The sequence below is a fragment of the Schistocerca americana genome, chromosome X (assembly GCF_021461395.2).
Source record: "Schistocerca americana isolate TAMUIC-IGC-003095 chromosome X, iqSchAmer2.1, whole genome shotgun sequence".
NCBI classification, from domain to species: Eukaryota; Metazoa; Arthropoda; class Insecta; order Orthoptera; family Acrididae; genus Schistocerca; species Schistocerca americana.
Window position 1 is genome coordinate 763,399,661 of NC_060130.1, and position 17,131 is coordinate 763,416,791.

General features: G+C 40.5%; 1 protein-coding gene across 2 annotated transcripts in view; it reads left to right on the forward strand.

The window, feature by feature from the left end:
• LOC124555784 (PDZ domain-containing protein 8) overlaps positions 1–17,131 on the forward strand; it is a 236,876-nt gene that overhangs the window by 89,115 nt on the left and 130,630 nt on the right. For both annotated transcript variants that reach the window (XM_047129838.1, XM_047129840.1), the window contains exons 2-3: positions 5,488–5,685; positions 15,285–15,477. In XM_047129838.1, the coding sequence (XP_046985794.1) occupies positions 5,488–5,685; positions 15,285–15,477 (391 nt within the window). The remainder of the gene's footprint in view (positions 1–5,487; positions 5,686–15,284; positions 15,478–17,131) is intronic.

Genomic DNA, 17,131 nt, shown 5'->3' on the forward strand with positions numbered 1-17,131 from the left:
TTGTTGTTGTTGTTGTTGTGGTCTTCAGTCCTGAGACTGGTTTGATGCAACTCTCCATGCTACTCTATCCTGTGCAAGCTTCATCATCTCCCAGTACCTACTGCAACTGCATCCTTCTGAATCTGCTTAGTGCATTCATCTCTTGGTCTCCCTCTACAATTTTTACCCTCCACACTGCCCTCCATTACTAAATTGGTGGGCCGGCCGGTGTGGCCGTGCGGTTAAAGGCGCTTCAGTCTGGAACTGCGTGACCGCTGCGGCCGCAGGTTCGAATCCTGCCTCGGGCATGGATGTGTGTGATGTCCTTAGGTTAGTTGGGTTTAATTAGTTCTAAGTTCTAGGCGACTGATGACCTCAGAAGTTAAGTCGCATAGTGCTCAGAGCCATTTGAACCATTTGAACTAAATTGGTGATCCCTTGATGCCTCAGAACATGTCCTACCAACCGATCCCTTCTTCTAGTCAAGTTGTGCCACAAACTCTTCTTCTCCCCTATTCTATTCAATACCTCCTCATTAGTTATGTGATCTTCCCATCTAACCTTCAGCATTCTTCTGCAGCACCACATTTCGAAAGCTTCTATTCTCTTCTTGTCCAAACTATTTATCGTCCATGTTTCACTTCCATACACGGCTACACTCCATACAAATACTGCAAGCTTCAACCCACCTCTGTTCGGAAAGTAAAAGAGACATGGAAATAAATCTCGAGGACCCTTGTTTGATGTGGCTGTAATAGTCTTCAGAAACATAGGATAACATGTGGACACCTCGTTCATCTAACATGAAATGACACAAATTCGTAACAAAATTTGTCTAGTATCTTGAACGACCCTGGCTTGTTCCGACATTTATGACATGGAAAACCTGAAACATGTATAAATAACGTTGAAAAAATCAAAAATAACGCATTAAAATATTGAAGTGAAACCAAAACACTGGTACTCCCTTAAGTGTCATGCACTGAGTCATAAATAAGATGATGATGATGATTGGTTTGTGGGGCGCTCAACTGCGCGGTTATCAGCGCCCGTACAAATTCTCAACCTTTGCTCAGTCCACTCTCGCCACTTACAGGTATGATGATGAAATGAAGTGGACAACACAAACACCCAGTCATCTCGAGGCAGGCGAAAATCTATGACCCCGCCGGGAATCGGACCCGAGACCCCGTGCTCGGGAAGCGAGAATAAATAAGACCAACGAAGAGTAAGAGAAAGGATAAGTGTGAGAAAGAAAATGTTGGGTTCAGTAAGTAAAATAGCATGAAATGTGTGAAAACTAACAAACAATGAACCAAAGAAGACTGATATTTTTTGGGCAGTTGTGGAGAATACACGTCAGTAGGGTAACAAAACCGGATCAAATATCTCCGACACAAGGTATTGAAACAACCTTGACCGGAGAAGTTAAAAAAAAATGTGTATGTACACGAAATGAAAGGAGAAGGAAAAGCAATAGAAATAAACATTTCCAGAAGGAAGTGTAAAATTAGAATTCCTAGGTAGAAGCAGTAAGAGAACAAATAAGACGTAGTCTGATGAAAGAAAGAAAATGAGATACAGTGGAAAGCTGAAATACACTCTAAGAAAAAAAAAAAAAAAAAAAAAAAGAGTATCTGCTGTTTGTCTTCGTGCTTATAAAACCCTACGTCGTCCCATTCGGATAACTCCTTCGTGGTGCGTCGTTTTTTTTTTCTGGAGTAAAAAAGAGGTGGAATTGAAATTAGCGTGTTGTTCCCATATGGCATTAACAAATAGAGACAAAATTAACAAATTTTATGCATAATCAGATCTTCTTTTGTCATTAGTCTTCTGAATGGTTTTGTGCGGCCCGCCACGAATTCCTATCCTGTTCCAACCTCTTCATCTCAGAGTAGCACTTGCAACCTATGTCCTCAATTATTTGCTGTATGTATTCCAATGTCTGTCTTCCTCTACAGTTTTTGCTCTCTACCGCTCCTTCTATTATGACGGAAGTTATTTCGTGATGTCTTAACAGGGATCCTACCATCCTTTCCCTTCTCCTCATACGTCTGGTATGCTCATGGTCAATGTATCGCTGCACGTCTTCAAACCCCTACAACACTTCAGGAGCTCCGACAGGCACTGGTGCTAGAATGGGAGGCTATACCCCAGCAACTGCTTGACAACGTGATCCAGAGTATGCCAACCCATTTTGCGACCTGTGTATGTGTGCATGGTGATCATATCCCATACTGATGTCGGGGTACATGTGCAGGAACCAGTGGCGTTTTGCAGCACATGTGTTTCGGGGCGGTTTTCTCAACACATCGTCAATACCGTGGACTTACAGATCTGTGTCACCACATTCTGCAGTTATCCTTAATTTATGAACATGAGTGTAGAAGTGTCATCATCCCGTTTTCAAAGATCTTTTTCTGTTATCGAGAAACACACCTAAAACATGGTTTTTGGGTACCAAAACTGAGCCATGGATTTAAAGACAGCTGTGCACTGTAAATGGCTGAAACATTTATGATATTTCCTAAAATCCCTATCTCGAACAACCTAGAAATTATTCTCAATATTTCTAACCGTCCCCGAAATACAGAAGTTCGTTACTCTATTTGCACGCAAAAAATACACACGTAAAATCTGCTTTGAGGTGAAAAAGTAGTTTATAAAGTAAAGTAATGTGGAGAAATATGCTGTAAAGTGTCCTCATTATCATCTGAAGGGTTCTGGGAATCCCATGTTGTAGCACTGAAGCACGTACAAAATTTTTGTGCATGTACAAGATGCATCCAGAAAGTAAGTTATCCTATTTTTTAAAAACAGAGACAACATAGTTACATGAAAATCTCTATTGGTAACAGGCAAAGAAATTTTTGGGCCGTTTTTTGACATAGTCACCAAAAGAACTGAGATACTCATCATATCATGGGATCAACTTTTGTATTCCTGTGTCATAGTAGTCTGCCACCTGTGAATGGAACCAGCATGTGACAGTCTTCTTCAGCTCTTCATCATTGTCAGAATACTGACTGAAGGACAGGAATTTCTTGAGGTGCAAGAAAAGATGGAAAATCGCTGGGAGCAAAATCTAGACTGTATTCTGGATAATCAAACAGCTCCCAGCAGAATTTCTGCAAAACAGTTGCTAACTGCTGAGCTGTATGACGATGAGCATTGTCATGGAGCAGCACAACACCTGCAGTAAGCATTCCATGCCTCTTGTTCCAAATGGCATGTCACAGTTTCCACATTGTGTCACAGTAATGGTGGCCCAGAACATTGTGCACATCACTTTCTGCACTGATACAGTCTGTTCGAATTTCATTTTGACTGGAGATCCACTGTGATGCCAATGCATTGATTGCTGCTAGGTTTCTGGGGTCAAGTGAGAAATCCATGTCTTGTCGCCCATGACGATCATGTTGAGGAACTCATCGCTGTCATCATGATACTGCTGCAGAAATGCCAGTGCTGCTCCAAAGTGTTTCGTTTTGTGGTTGGGTGTCAAGTTTTTCAGCACCCACCTGACACACAATTTCTTGAACAGCAGGTGCATAGTGACAATTTCCCACAACAAGCATCACAATATTTGCAGAAAATGGCTACTGAGCTCAATAAACTCGAAGTGACAGTTCTCCAGGGTTTGCTGCTGTGCCAGCTCAACCAGGTGATCATTGATGAGGGATGAGCATTGCCTCTTCCTCATGGACAATTTGACAACTTTCAGAAAAAAGTCTACACCACCGTTGGACCGTCTGTTTGCTCATGATATTCTATAGTCCTGGCAGAGCTGACAATGAATTTCAATGAATGCTATGTTTTATGCATTAAGGCAGCAGGTGGACGAATAAGAGATGCTATTTCGGGGCACTGCTGCTGTGTTACTGGCTTTAGGTGGGACCTGCCTGGCTGGCATTTGATTCTCACATCAGAGATCTGTTGTGCATGCACAAATTTCCTGGATAAATACGTCTACTTTAAAGGAATAAACATTGGGAAACCTACTTTCTAGATGTCTCATAAAATCCAGTCTGAGGTGTAAAATTTGTTCTACATTATTTCAATTTCACATAAGTAAAAACTATCAGAAGTTTACTAAACCATGAAGTTCCTTTCATATGAGTGACATGCTATTCTGTGGAAGGGAAAAGAATGGAACCAGCAGAAAAATGCTCCTGTCAGAGCACAAAAAGAGCAAATCTGCTCCTGTTTAAAAGATTCTCACTGAAAAGTGGGGTACCACCTACCTCATCCTGCCTTCCTCAGCACCTTCAAAACTTTTCCTAAAAATTTTGCCCTGCAAACATAAATGCACTTTTTTGTCAATGGAGAGGAGGAGACAGTGGAAGTGGGAAAGAGATGGTAAAGTAATAAATACTGTAAGATAGTAGACAGTGGTTGTGGCATTGGTGTAGAAAGAGTGGAGGAGACAATGGAAGTGAGAGAGAAAGAGAGGAACATGATGGCTGTGGAACATAGTGGACTATGACAGAACAGTGCTAAGAAAAGAGTGAATGGGACAGTGCCAGTGGGAGAGGAACAAAGAGGAGGAGGTGGAAGTGGGTGAGAGCCAGTGGTAATAAGAGACAGAGTGTGTGACAGTGACAGTGAGGGAGAGAGGGATGTTGTGACAATGAGAAGAGACAGCAGCGGTGGGAAGGAATGAATAAGATAGTAGCAGCAATAGAGAAGAAGAGGGAGACAGTGACAGTGAGGGGAGGCAGAAGTAGTAGTAGTAGGAGGAGGAGAGAACAAAGGAGCCTGTAGCTGTGAGACAGGAGACAGTGCCAGAGAGACACAAAGAGATAATGTCCTCGAGTTGGGCTGAATGAGTGAGTGAGATTGGGAAAGTGGGAGTGGATGGATTTGAGTGGCTGACAGTAATGGACCAATGATGTGAGCAAGTTATAGTTAGGGGAGCTTGGGGTAGTGAGAGGTGAGTTGCATGTTCAAAAGAGCTTGAATATGTTTGTATGTCAAAATTTTTGGGAAAATTTTTCAAGGTGTTGAAGAAGGTAGGATGCGGCAGCTGGTACCCCACTTTTCAGTCAGAGTCTTTTAAACAGGAGCATATTTGTCTTTCTTGTGCTCTAATAGGAGCATTTTTCTGCTAGTACCTCACATATTTTACAAATACCGCACATATAGTAACATAACGGCTGTAAACTGTCTAATCCCCCGCCCCCTTACCCCCAGACACGTGCAAATGATTACACCAACTATGGAAATTAACAACATAGATTACACAGAGGGAGTGTTGTGTTTTCATTCTGAGCTTTTGATTTCAAGTTGCAATGTGTATAAACTGGTGCTTTAGAAATTCTATTATGCCCTTGACTTCCAGTTCTGTTGGAGTATAGCAAATGTTTGTTACTTGTGCTTACGTTCATAACCAAACCCTTTTCCAGATGTTTTCTGTGTAATGCAGTATGTTCTTTGTGTCCAAGGAATTGTTTGCCTTTGGTTGCCAGTTTCATTTTTCAATAATATTTATCTGTATTATGTTCACAGGATTTGGAGGAACTACTGAAACAAGATGACACATTCAAGAAAGAAAACTGTGCTGCTCTTAATTTGCTATTCCAGTTCCTATTCAAAGAGCTTAGGCACACAAAGGAGGTTCAAAAATGGTTTCTGCGGAAGCTGAGCCTTGAGTTTGAAGAGTTGTTAACAAGGACAACAACTGGAAAACTTTTTGACAGTATAACAGTATGTTGAATTCTGTGTGATTTAGTTAGTTTAATGGAAAATGTTATGCTTACCTGGTGGGGCTCACTGGGTAAGTGCCAGACTTTAAATCTAGAGGTCTGGGATTCAGTCACTAGTTGTAGATATTTTCTAATAGTTCTTACACCCTTAGCCTTTGGCAATGATTTGTTAATTTGAAAAATTCCAAGTTGCACAGTGGTCAAATCACATATTAAATTATTAGTCTCCTTATGAGTGGCAGGACAAGTCAGTTGAATTTTGGAGGAGGGAAAGGTCATACCACCTTCAGCAGGACCATACATAGTATAGCACTGCAGTATTCAAATCAACAATCAGTTTGAGGACAGCTTTACTTTGTTTTGTTAAATTTATATGGTACCTCCTTGTGTAGGTTGTAAGTTTTCACTGTCATCAATTTCATTATTCTTACAGACAGCCACCTTCTGTTTTGCTGTTCGTTAGGCTGATTGTCTAAGTGCCAGATCCAAAGGTCCTTTACCCAGTTAATTTAAGAATGTCTTTCTACTGCAACCTCAGTTTTGCTTATGTTACATTTGTTTGAATGTGAAAGAAACATGAGGTTCCACTGTCATTCAAATTTTATATTAAACTTTAACTTTGTTTTGAATGAACGCAGTGCAGTAATGCAGCGTTATTTGTGAATTCTAAAGATAGATATGTTTTCCTACAACCATCTCCTTCCACCTTCATACACTTTAGATGATTTCCATCTGCACAGGGCTGTATCCAAGGTGACCTAGACCTGCAACTCTGCTTCATTCCTGTTTCTCTTCTGACATCATTCTGGAATGGACTTCTTGCAATACTCTTCTGCTTTTTCTGCACAGTTTTCTCTCATATTTACTTCCTGATCATGGAGCCTTGAGCTATGTAGGCTAGTTGCAGGTAATTGTTTTGTGCTTGTATCAGTAGATTTGGTAAGTAACTTTTACGATTTCTGATGAGTTTTCAGATTTTTTCCTGCATTTGTTCAAAAATTGATCATGAGATTAACACACCCTTACCAACAGTAAATTTACAGTTTATCTGTAGGTTTTTTGTGGGTATAAGATTGTTTGATTTTCAGAATTGCTCAGTAGGGAATACACTGTGAAGCAGACAGACAGTTTTGTTTTACACTTTATGGTGTGTAATGTTAGTGAACCATAGCCATATACTACAATAAATCCACAGCTAATGCATAATTAGCCACTGAATATGGGGTGGTACTGCAGAACTGACACACTGTCGATCTCATGATATCTGAAAGCTAATTAGTGTAATTCTAAAATACATTTCAAACTTAATTTTGTTAATTTAGATCTGCAGATATCAAAACGAGGTAAATCAAGATTTTTCCTTCCTATTTGTTTGGTCTCCAGATTAAGATGCAAGTACTTTTTCTCCAAATTTACATACGTGTGGGCAATTTGGGGCGAAGCCAGATACAGGTCACAAATTCCATCCTCTGTGTGTTATAGCCCCAAGCACCCATTGTCCAGGAAGTTTACCAGCACTGGGACTTTGAGCTGTGGTTATCATGTGAGGGAGCTGTTGGCGTGATGGGGTGTCACCCATGGAGAGAGCCTCAATTTGGAGTGAATGGTATTAGAGTGGCGTGATGTACAATAAATAGCGTTTAAACCCCATTGCACTAACATTCCTATTTGGAAGGAAAAATCTTGATTTACCTCGTTTTGATATCTGCAGATCTCTCCTCTCACATGATCTATCCCCTTTGTGACTACTCCTACTTCACTGCTCTGTTGCACACAGCTCCTTAGTATTTACACATGGAAGGTCATGAACTCAAAAGAATATCTGCACTGGATGTTGTTTGTGTTTGAATCAACTTAAATTGGACAAACATGATTACTAGACCATTGTTTGAAATACACAGCAACATTCATCAAACCACATAATGCCTTTTATGTGAGGGCATTATGCTGCTGGACAGCTCTTGAAAGCTAATGAACATCTCATTCTTCTTTTGGTTCTTAAGTTACTACATATCAATAGCCATTGTATCTTATCATCTTCATTAGAAATATCTTTACACTTGTTGGTGTTAATTTCTGAAGTAATCATAATTAGTTACTTAACTGTCCACTGTTGACTGTATGTCTTCATTGCAGTATTTCTAATGCAGCTTGCTCTCTCTGGGGCTAAGGGTTAGAATAGGATCATGGTAGCCCCTGTCTGTCACAAAAGATGATTAGAAGGAAAACATTGTGATGATTGTCTCATCCAAGGTGAATTTCCAAAGCTAGCGGCACAGCCATGGCTAGGGCAGCCATCTGTATTCTATTACACTAAAATACCATCCCTACTCTTTTGACTTCTAACATGTTTGGTCTCCAGATTAAGATGCAAGTACTTTTTCTCCAAATTTACATACGTGTGGGCAATTTGGGGCGAAGCCAGATACAGGTCACAAATTCCATCCTCTGTGTGTTATAGCCCCAAGCACCCATTGTCCAGGAAGTTTACCAGCCAGCTGAAGGATGGAATGGGAAGTGATGGCAGTTGTCGCATAATCTTATGGTTATAGGCACTGGGACTCTGAGCTGTGGCTATCATGTGAGGGAGCTGTTGGCGTGATGGGGTGTCACCCATGGAGAGAGCCTCAATTTGGAGTGAATGGTAGTAGAGTGGCGTGATGTACAATAAATAGCGTTTAAACCCCATTGCACTAACATCCTAGACCATTTCATGGAAAGGTCAGGTGAGAAGAATTGGTGCAAAACAGTTTGGTCTGTATCTAATGTTCCTTAGGAGCAACAGCAAATTGTTTAGTAGGAGGAAAGAACCATTATTTTTCGTTGAACAAATTGCAGACAAGTTTGTTGAAACTGGAGCTACTGGTAGCCTCTTTCTGGAACAAAACTGGCACTGTCAGACATGAGCCAGTGGTCTGCCAGTCATAGGAAAACATACTCTATCTTCTCAAGTATGGACTAGGGTTTGTTGTGATACCTGTAGCTGTCTACAACAGCATCAGAAATCTCTGTTAAAGATGAAGCTGTTACCAAGCCACATGTTATTGCTGAGCACTTTGCTTTGCATTCTAGTGAAGTGTCTTCATCCAACGATGGCACCCTGACCTAAAAATACATAGCAGAGTCTGTCAGCCTGTTATGTGGCCTACAGTGCCTGAAGCCACATAATATTCTTTTCTGTGAATGAGTACCTTACAGTGCACTAGCACTGTGATCAGATATGTCTTGAGAACCTCTCAGAATTCATAACCAGTTGCTGAAATATCTCATCAATGAGGATAAAACATAAATTCTTCAAATTTTCAAACATATATGGCAAGAAATAGAATTTCCTTCCCATTGGCAGGGAACTATCATTCCTGTTTTGAAAGCTGGAGAGGACCTTAGCTTTCTGGACAGTTATGGACCAATATGAATGATGACGAGGCTGTGCAAACTATTTGGAAGGATGGTGAACATGCAACAGTTTGATACTTTGAATCCTTATAATGCCTATTCTAGTACCAAAGTGGTTTTTGGGACTTTTGATATACCACTGACCACCCATTGTGCTTGATCTTTGCAGTCCAAAAGCTCTTAAAGTCTTGCTGCCACTTAATTACTGCACACTTTGATTTTTCAAAACTGGACACTACCACTTGGCACACACACACCCTCTCTGTGCCCCAGGATTGGGACTCCTGGATGTGCTTGCCAATATTTCCTCTTGGCTGTTTAACATTCATATTGGAGTGATACTCTCAAGTTGACATATGTGTGAGAGTCAAGTGCCGAGTAATTGGGTCTGTTTACCGCCCTTTTCAATACTCTGATCAGTGGAATCATGTTCATTGTAGTCTATATTTTTCATTATCACTGTATGTGGCTGATTGCTGCCTACCATACAGTGACACACAATGGATGCTACTGAACTTCATCTCCAGTGAGCCATGTGTAAGGCACAACACTTGACCATGAAGCTTTGTTTTCAGTTATCTCATTTCAAAACCTGTGTAATGGATTTTTGCATGCTGTGGGACTACACCCCTGTCCCAAGTTCTGCTTAGGTGATAAATTGTTGTAAGAGGCTGCATCTTTTATTATGCATGGCTGTCAACATCTATGCCAACTGAAAACCAACTGTCTAGTTAACACTAACACACTGGTTCCTCAGTGACCTGATTGCAAGTCTTGAATTTAACTCTGGCTGAGCTATGAATGTGTCAGTTTTTGGCTTGCTTACTCCCATTTGCCATAGTAATGTGTAGCTGATGACTACAGTGCATTGCACGAGATCAGTCAACAACATTCTAGCAGAAGTAGATGTCTTGTTGCCACAAGTCTGAAGCTATCAGCTGCTCCTGAATGATGAAATAATGAGCTGTCTGGTGTCAAACATTCCATTTCATCCTGTTACCTTTCATAACCAGTGATATAGGCTTTTTATGAACTGTCCTAATGTCAGTAGGCCAACTGGAGTGTAATATGGGAAAATTTTTAAAAAATTACTCCCCAGCTTCCTTCACTAAACTGCACACATGGATCACTTGTCAAGTGTCACCTTGATATGCAGTTCACCCTGAGATATGTGCAGACTAAAGGAGAATAGAGACCCTACTGCTGTCAAATGTTTGTTCATCTCCATACTCCATTAATATACCAGCTTCAAAACTATGTGTATTGGTGTCTGTAGAGGCAATGTTAGAGTGATGACGCTATAGTATATTCCTAAAGTACCTACATGGTTACTCTGCAATTCACACTTATGTGCCTGGCAGAGGGTTCATCGAACCATTTTCATACTACTTCTCTACCATTCCACTCTCGAATGGCGCGTGGGGAAAAAGGAACACCTAAATATTTCCATTCGAGCTGTGATTTCTCTTATTTTATTATGACGTTCATTTCTCCTGATGTAGGTGAGTGTCAACAAAATATTTTCGCATTCGGAAGAGATAGTTGGTGATTGAAACTTCATAAATAGATCTCGCTGCAAACAAAACCACCTTTGTGTCAGTAACTGCTACCCCAACTCGCGTATCATATCAGTGACACTCTTACGCCTATTGCGCGATTACATGAAATGAGCTGCCCCTCTTTGCACTCTTTTGATGTCCTCCGTCAATCCTACCTGGTAAGGATCCCATACCGCACAGCAATATTCCAGCAGAGGATGTCTCTTTAGTGGGTTTAGTGGGTTTGTCGCATCTTCTAAGTGTTCTGCCAACAAAGCACAGTCTTTGTTTCGCCTGCCCCACAATATTACCTATATTGTCTTTCCAATTTAAGTTGCTCAAAATTATAATTCCTTTCGTGAATTGACAGCCCTTAGATTTGTGCGAATTATTGTACACTCAAAATTTATCAGATTTCTTTTAGTACGCATGTGGATGACCTCGCAGTTTTCTTTGTTTAGTGCCAATTGCCACATTTCACACCATACAGAAATTCTCTCTAGATCATTTTGTAATTGGAATTGATCATCTGATGATTTTACTAGATGGTAAATTACAGTGTCATCTGCAAACAATCTAAGTGGGCTGCTCCGATTATCACATAGATCATTTATGTAAATCAGGAACAGCAGAGGGCCTATGACACCACCTTGTGGAACACCAGATATCACTTCTGTTCTACTCTATGATTTACCGTCTATCACTATGAACTGTGACCTCTCTGAGAGGAAATCATGAATCCAGTCACACAACTGAGACGATATTCCATATGCATGCAGTTTGATTAATAGTCGCTTGCGAGGAACGGTGTCAAAAGCCTTCTGGAAATCTAGGAATATGGAATTGATCTGAGATCCCTTGTCAACAGCACTCATGACTTCATGGGAATAATGAGCTAGCTGTGCTGCACAAGAATGATATTTTCTGAATCCGTGTTGGTTATGTGTCACTAAGTCATTTTCTTCAAGGTGATTCATAATGTTAAAGTACAATATATGCTCTAAAATCCTACTGTGAATTGAGGTCAGTGATATGGATCTGTAATTCAATGGGTTATTCCTATTTCCTTTCTTGAATATTGGCGCGACCTGTGCTACTTTCCAGTCTTTAGGAACAGACCTTTCATCAAGTGTGCGGTTGTATATGATTGCTAAGAAATGTGCTATTTAGTCTGCATACTCTGAAAGGAACCTGATTGGTATACCATCTGGACCAGAAGACTTGCCTTTCTTAAGTGATTTTAGTTGTTTCGCAACACCTAAGATATCTACTTTTATGTCACTCATGCTAACAGCTGTTCTGGTTTCGAATTCTGGAATATTTACTTCATCTTCTTTCGTGAAGGAATTACTGAAAACTATATTTAGTCAGTCTGCTTTAGTTTAATCATTGAGTGACTGTAGAAGGATGCAGGATCACTTGGATACAATTTCTATTTGTTGTGATGAATGACAGCTTGCTTTAAATGTAGAAAAATGTAAGTTTGTGTAGATGAGCTGGAAAAACAATTGTGTGTTGCCTGACACAGACACATCAATAAAATATCTAGGCGTAACATTGTAAAGTGGTGTGAGATGGAATTAGCACGTGAGGATGGTAATAGAGGAGGTGAACCGTTGACTTCAGTTTATTGGGAGAATTTTTGGAAGGTGTAGCTCATCTATAAAGATGGAAACATATAGGACACTACTTAAACTTATTCTTGAGTACTGCTCGAGTGCTGGGGATCTCCATCATGTCAGATTATAGGAAGACATAGAAGCAATTTAGAGGGATGTTACTAGATTTGTTGCTGGTAGGTTCTATCAACATGGGAGTGCTATGGAGGTACTTCATGAATTCCAGTGAGAATCTCTGGAGGGAAAGATGACACTATTTTCATGGAACACTTTTGAAAAAATTTAGAGAACTCTCATTTGCAGCTGACAGCAGAACACTTCTTCTGTTGCTAATGTACATTTTGTGTAAGAACCGCAATGACAGGATAAGAGAAATTAGGGCACCTATGGAGGAATGTAGAAAGTTGCTTTTCTGTCGTACCATTTGCAAATGTTTTGTAGTGGTGCAAGGTACCCTCCACCAAGCACCATATTGTGGCTCGTAGAGTATGTGTGTAGATAAGACTATGAATTGGTGGCACTAGGCACTGTTGTGATTTTATTTTGTTATGAGAGGAACCATGCTGATATGAGGTGGTGCTCTCATAACTGTAGTCAGCACATTCATAGTGTTGCCACCTTGGCCTTACTGAGGGGGGAAATAATGTTGAACACTACAATACTGTTTGTACTTGCAGATAATGAGACAGCTGTTAGATGAATGTTGTGTTTTATGAGGGAAAGCAGATTTTATCACAGACTGTAATAGCCTTTTCAGTTCCATGGCAGTGTCAGAGTGGGTGTGAATCAGGGACTATCCCTGCAATACCAGCCTGGAGGAGCCTCCAGCCAGTGCTTCTGCCTGTGCTGAAATTCCTAATATGTGCTTTCAGTAGATTAATCTGTTAACCTATTTTAGTCACCTCAAGTTTTTCTCATTTTTACCAACAGAAAAGACCACTGTTGGGCAGCTAAAGTTATCTTTGACCAAAGTAAATTCCTGCCAGTGCCCTCAATGCGGCCCTTTAGGAATGGAACCAGATCCTTCTTGCCCACATTGTTGCTGTCAATTATTAAACACTTCCTGCTGATGCATTTTAGGGTGAGCGTAGAAAATATGCCTTATCTTACAATATCATCTTCGCAGATGGGCTCACTTCTGCATGGACACTCTCAAACATAACTCCCTTCTGATCATTTAGAATCCACAAATACACATTGCTTGCATCATATTAGTATTTTAAATACCCAGACATACTGCTTATCCTCTTAATCATTTGCCCTCTGATGTTAAACTGTGACAGCAACTAGACCTTTGATATGGAAAATAGGCATTATTTTTCTTGTTTGTCACTGTCATTATGAACTGTATCGTGAGTATGAAGGAACTACATGGTCTGGTGTGTTAAAAGAATAATCATTATGCAGCACAGATTCTCACTGTGGACTGACAAATTGAATGTCCACACAGTTTTAAACATAATGACTCAGCCTTCTAGTAGGTATGCCCCAGTTAAGAACTGTACATATGTTCCATTTTGCCATAAGCAGCTTTGTAAGAGGTACGCTATCAGATAAAAACTATCCAGACACATTTATGGAATGCGGATTTGACCACTAGATATCACGGGACATACTCACCACTATAAAAGGAGGTGGGGAGTAATGTCTTGTCAGTCGAATAGAGTAACAGCAGAAAGGGGTGGTAAGCAGAGCTAAGTGACTTCAGATGTGGATACTCATTGGATATCACCTGAGAAACTGATCCATCAGGGATATTTCAACCCTTCTAAAACTTGAAAGTTGACTGCTGACATTGTGATTGCAAAGCGGAAATGTGTAGGAACAACCATAGCTAAATCAAGACAAGGTAGACCTCATGTACTGATGGTCAGGAACTGTCAGAGACTGTGGAGGCGTCATGTCACAGAGTGCGTGGCCACTCCCGCCGGAGGTTTGAGTCCTCCCTCAGCACGGGTGTGTGTGTTGTTATTAGCGTAAGTTAGTTTAAGTAGTGTGTAAGTGTAGGGGCCAATGACCTAAGCAGTTTGGTCCCTAAGGAATTCACACACATTTGAACATTTAGATTAGGGGGTGGTGGGGGGGGGGGGGGGGCTGTAAAAAGAATCGCATGAAGTCAAAGGAAGGAATTACTCATGACTCTGTGGTGATACTAGCAGTTGAGCTAACACAGTGACTGTGTGTAGGAAGTTAAAAATATGAGGTTCAGTGGTTGAACAGCTCCTCATAAGCCACACATTTCTGTTGTCAGTTCTAAGTGCTGCTTGAGGTGATGAAAGAGTGACACCAGTGGACAATGGATCACTGAAAACAAGTGATATGGAGTGATGAATCACACTGTGCCCTGTAGCAAACTGAGGGAAATGTTCATGTTGGGTGAATGCCAAGAGAATATTACTTTCCATCATATGTATTGCCAAAAGTGAAGCATGAAGGAGATAGTGTTACAGTATGGGGACATTTTTCCTGGTTAGGGCGTGGTCTTTTATTGTGCTTAAGAAAACACTAAATGTGGAAGGATGTGAACACATTTACAGGATTGTATACCGTGTACAGTAGAGAAACAGTGTGGAGACATTGATAAAGCAATGTCTTTGAGGCAATGGTTTGGACAATAACATACCTGAATTGGATGGCCTGTGCAGAGTCCTGACCTGAACCCAATGGAACACCTCTGGGATGAGCTAGAATGTTGACCTTGTTCTAGGCCCCAGTGCCGTAAATTATTACTTTCCCTGGCTTCGGCTTGTGAGCAAGAATGAACTGCTATTCTTCCGCAGACATTCAGAATCCTCATTGGAAGTGTCCGCAGCAGGGTTCAAGTCATCATGACTGCAGAGGGTTGACACATACCATATTAAAGTCCGCTAATAGGTGTGTGGATATTTATAATCAGATTGTGTATGTTTTTGTGCATTCCTAAACGACTGCACTGTATATAAATCTGATGACACTCTGTTGCCATGACTGTCTCATAGCATTCATAATTTCAATAGTTTTGTAACTATATCTTTGTTGTAAAAGAACATATAATTTTTTGTTTCTAGATTAGAGATATCCATCTTGGCACACATTTTCCAGAAGTGAAGAGTATTTTGGTAAAGGATGTTGTGCTTGATGAAGTCAATAAGCACCTTGACACATTGGAATTGTGCTTAGATCTTGAATATTCTGGTGGATTTCAGTTATCTATTGATGCCAATATGGTGCTTGGCAAAGCAGCTTATGTGTCAGTTAAAGGTATGTTGTTGTGATTATAGTGCTTTCATGAACTAATTAACATTATTTAATTTTGGGAAATAGCATTAATTTTATGCTAAGAGTTCATGTAGTTTTTTTAATGTCAATAAAACTGCATTTTTTTGAAGATCAACACATACTGGTATTAATTATTGAAGTAATTACATCTGTATCAAATTGTCAGTAAAAGTCTAGAATTAAGCCAGTGGTGTACTTATGTGTTTCATGCAGGAATGTTGTCAGTGTTTGCCATGAGATATGATGGGAACAAAAGAGCATATATGAGATGTTTGTGTTACACAGCCAGTCAGAGAGCAGCAGGCAAAAAAAATGTGTTTTGAAGTAATAGATTGAGGAAAAATGGTTAAATATTGCTGTAAACAAGGATTTTAAACTCAGTTGCTCCTTATTTGAGTCACAGCTATGTAAACTGTGCTAGTATCTGCAAATTAAGGACAGTGTTGCAACCCATGATATATTTGTAAAAGCAGTGAAATATTTCTGTGCTCTGTGTTGTTATGAAATCGATCTGTACGAATGCACTAAGTAAGTGGATCAAAGTTTTTTAATTATATCGTGGGATAAGATGTGTGGCTCAATGTTTATTAATGTATCGAATGTGTGATTCTGTTATAAATAACATTGATCCATCTACCGTCTCCCATGATTGAATTAAAAAATCTTGATCCATTTACTTAAAGTGGCAGCTTTTGTTGCACTTGCAGGTGATTCCATCCACACAAACCTTTCACTGTGGTCAGCTGCCAGGCTTCAGATCCAGATGTCTGGGGTTCATCCCCAGTTTGATTCAGTTTTCCTTTCCACTTGTTATGATGCAAATCGATAACTGTTACATTTGAAGGAACCAAATGTTAATTCCTAGCTACTAGTGATAAATGGGTGGGTACTATAACTAAAATAACAATAGCTGTTCCAGTTTGTGTGTGTGTGTGTGTTGTGTTTGTTTGTGTGCGTGTGTGTGTGTGAGACTGTATATATGAACTATAGTGGCCAATGGGATCAGTCTCCGTAAGAATATGGATAGGCAAGCAAAAGATTGGTTGGCACAAGTGCACTTAAAATAAATATATCGTACTCAACTTGTGGGTGAAGAACTGCTACACTTGTGGCAGACTTGGCTAGCTATAAGCAGAGGCATGACATGGGCATGTGTCTAAGTACACTGAATGTTCACCAGTAGAGCTAACCATCAACAACTCAGTGTAACGTTCAGCAGCAGCTAGCAACTTGCAACTAGAAGTATTCTTGAACTAGAAGACTGGTGCCATAGTGCTCACTGCTTATAACACCATCCAGGCAGTCTTCATTCGTCGTAGTGGTCTGGAGGCTTTTCTGATGTTCCAAGTGTTGCTTGTGGTGGCCACAGGAGTCTTCAAGGCCCTGGCTCTGACAATATTGATAAGCTGTGATACTACAATCTTTATGGTGATGTTCCCATTCCCTGTGCTTCAGACTGCTGTATGATGTGGAAGAAAAGGGGGGACTGTCATTAGGTTTATACATTGCTTGAGTGGGCGAAGTAGTCGCCGCCTGCCCCGGTGGGTGCAGCAACTGGAACAAGGTGCAGTGGTGCCATCCATGAAGCAATTTCATTGACAATGCACCATGGCAAGTCTTGGAGTCGTAGGACCAG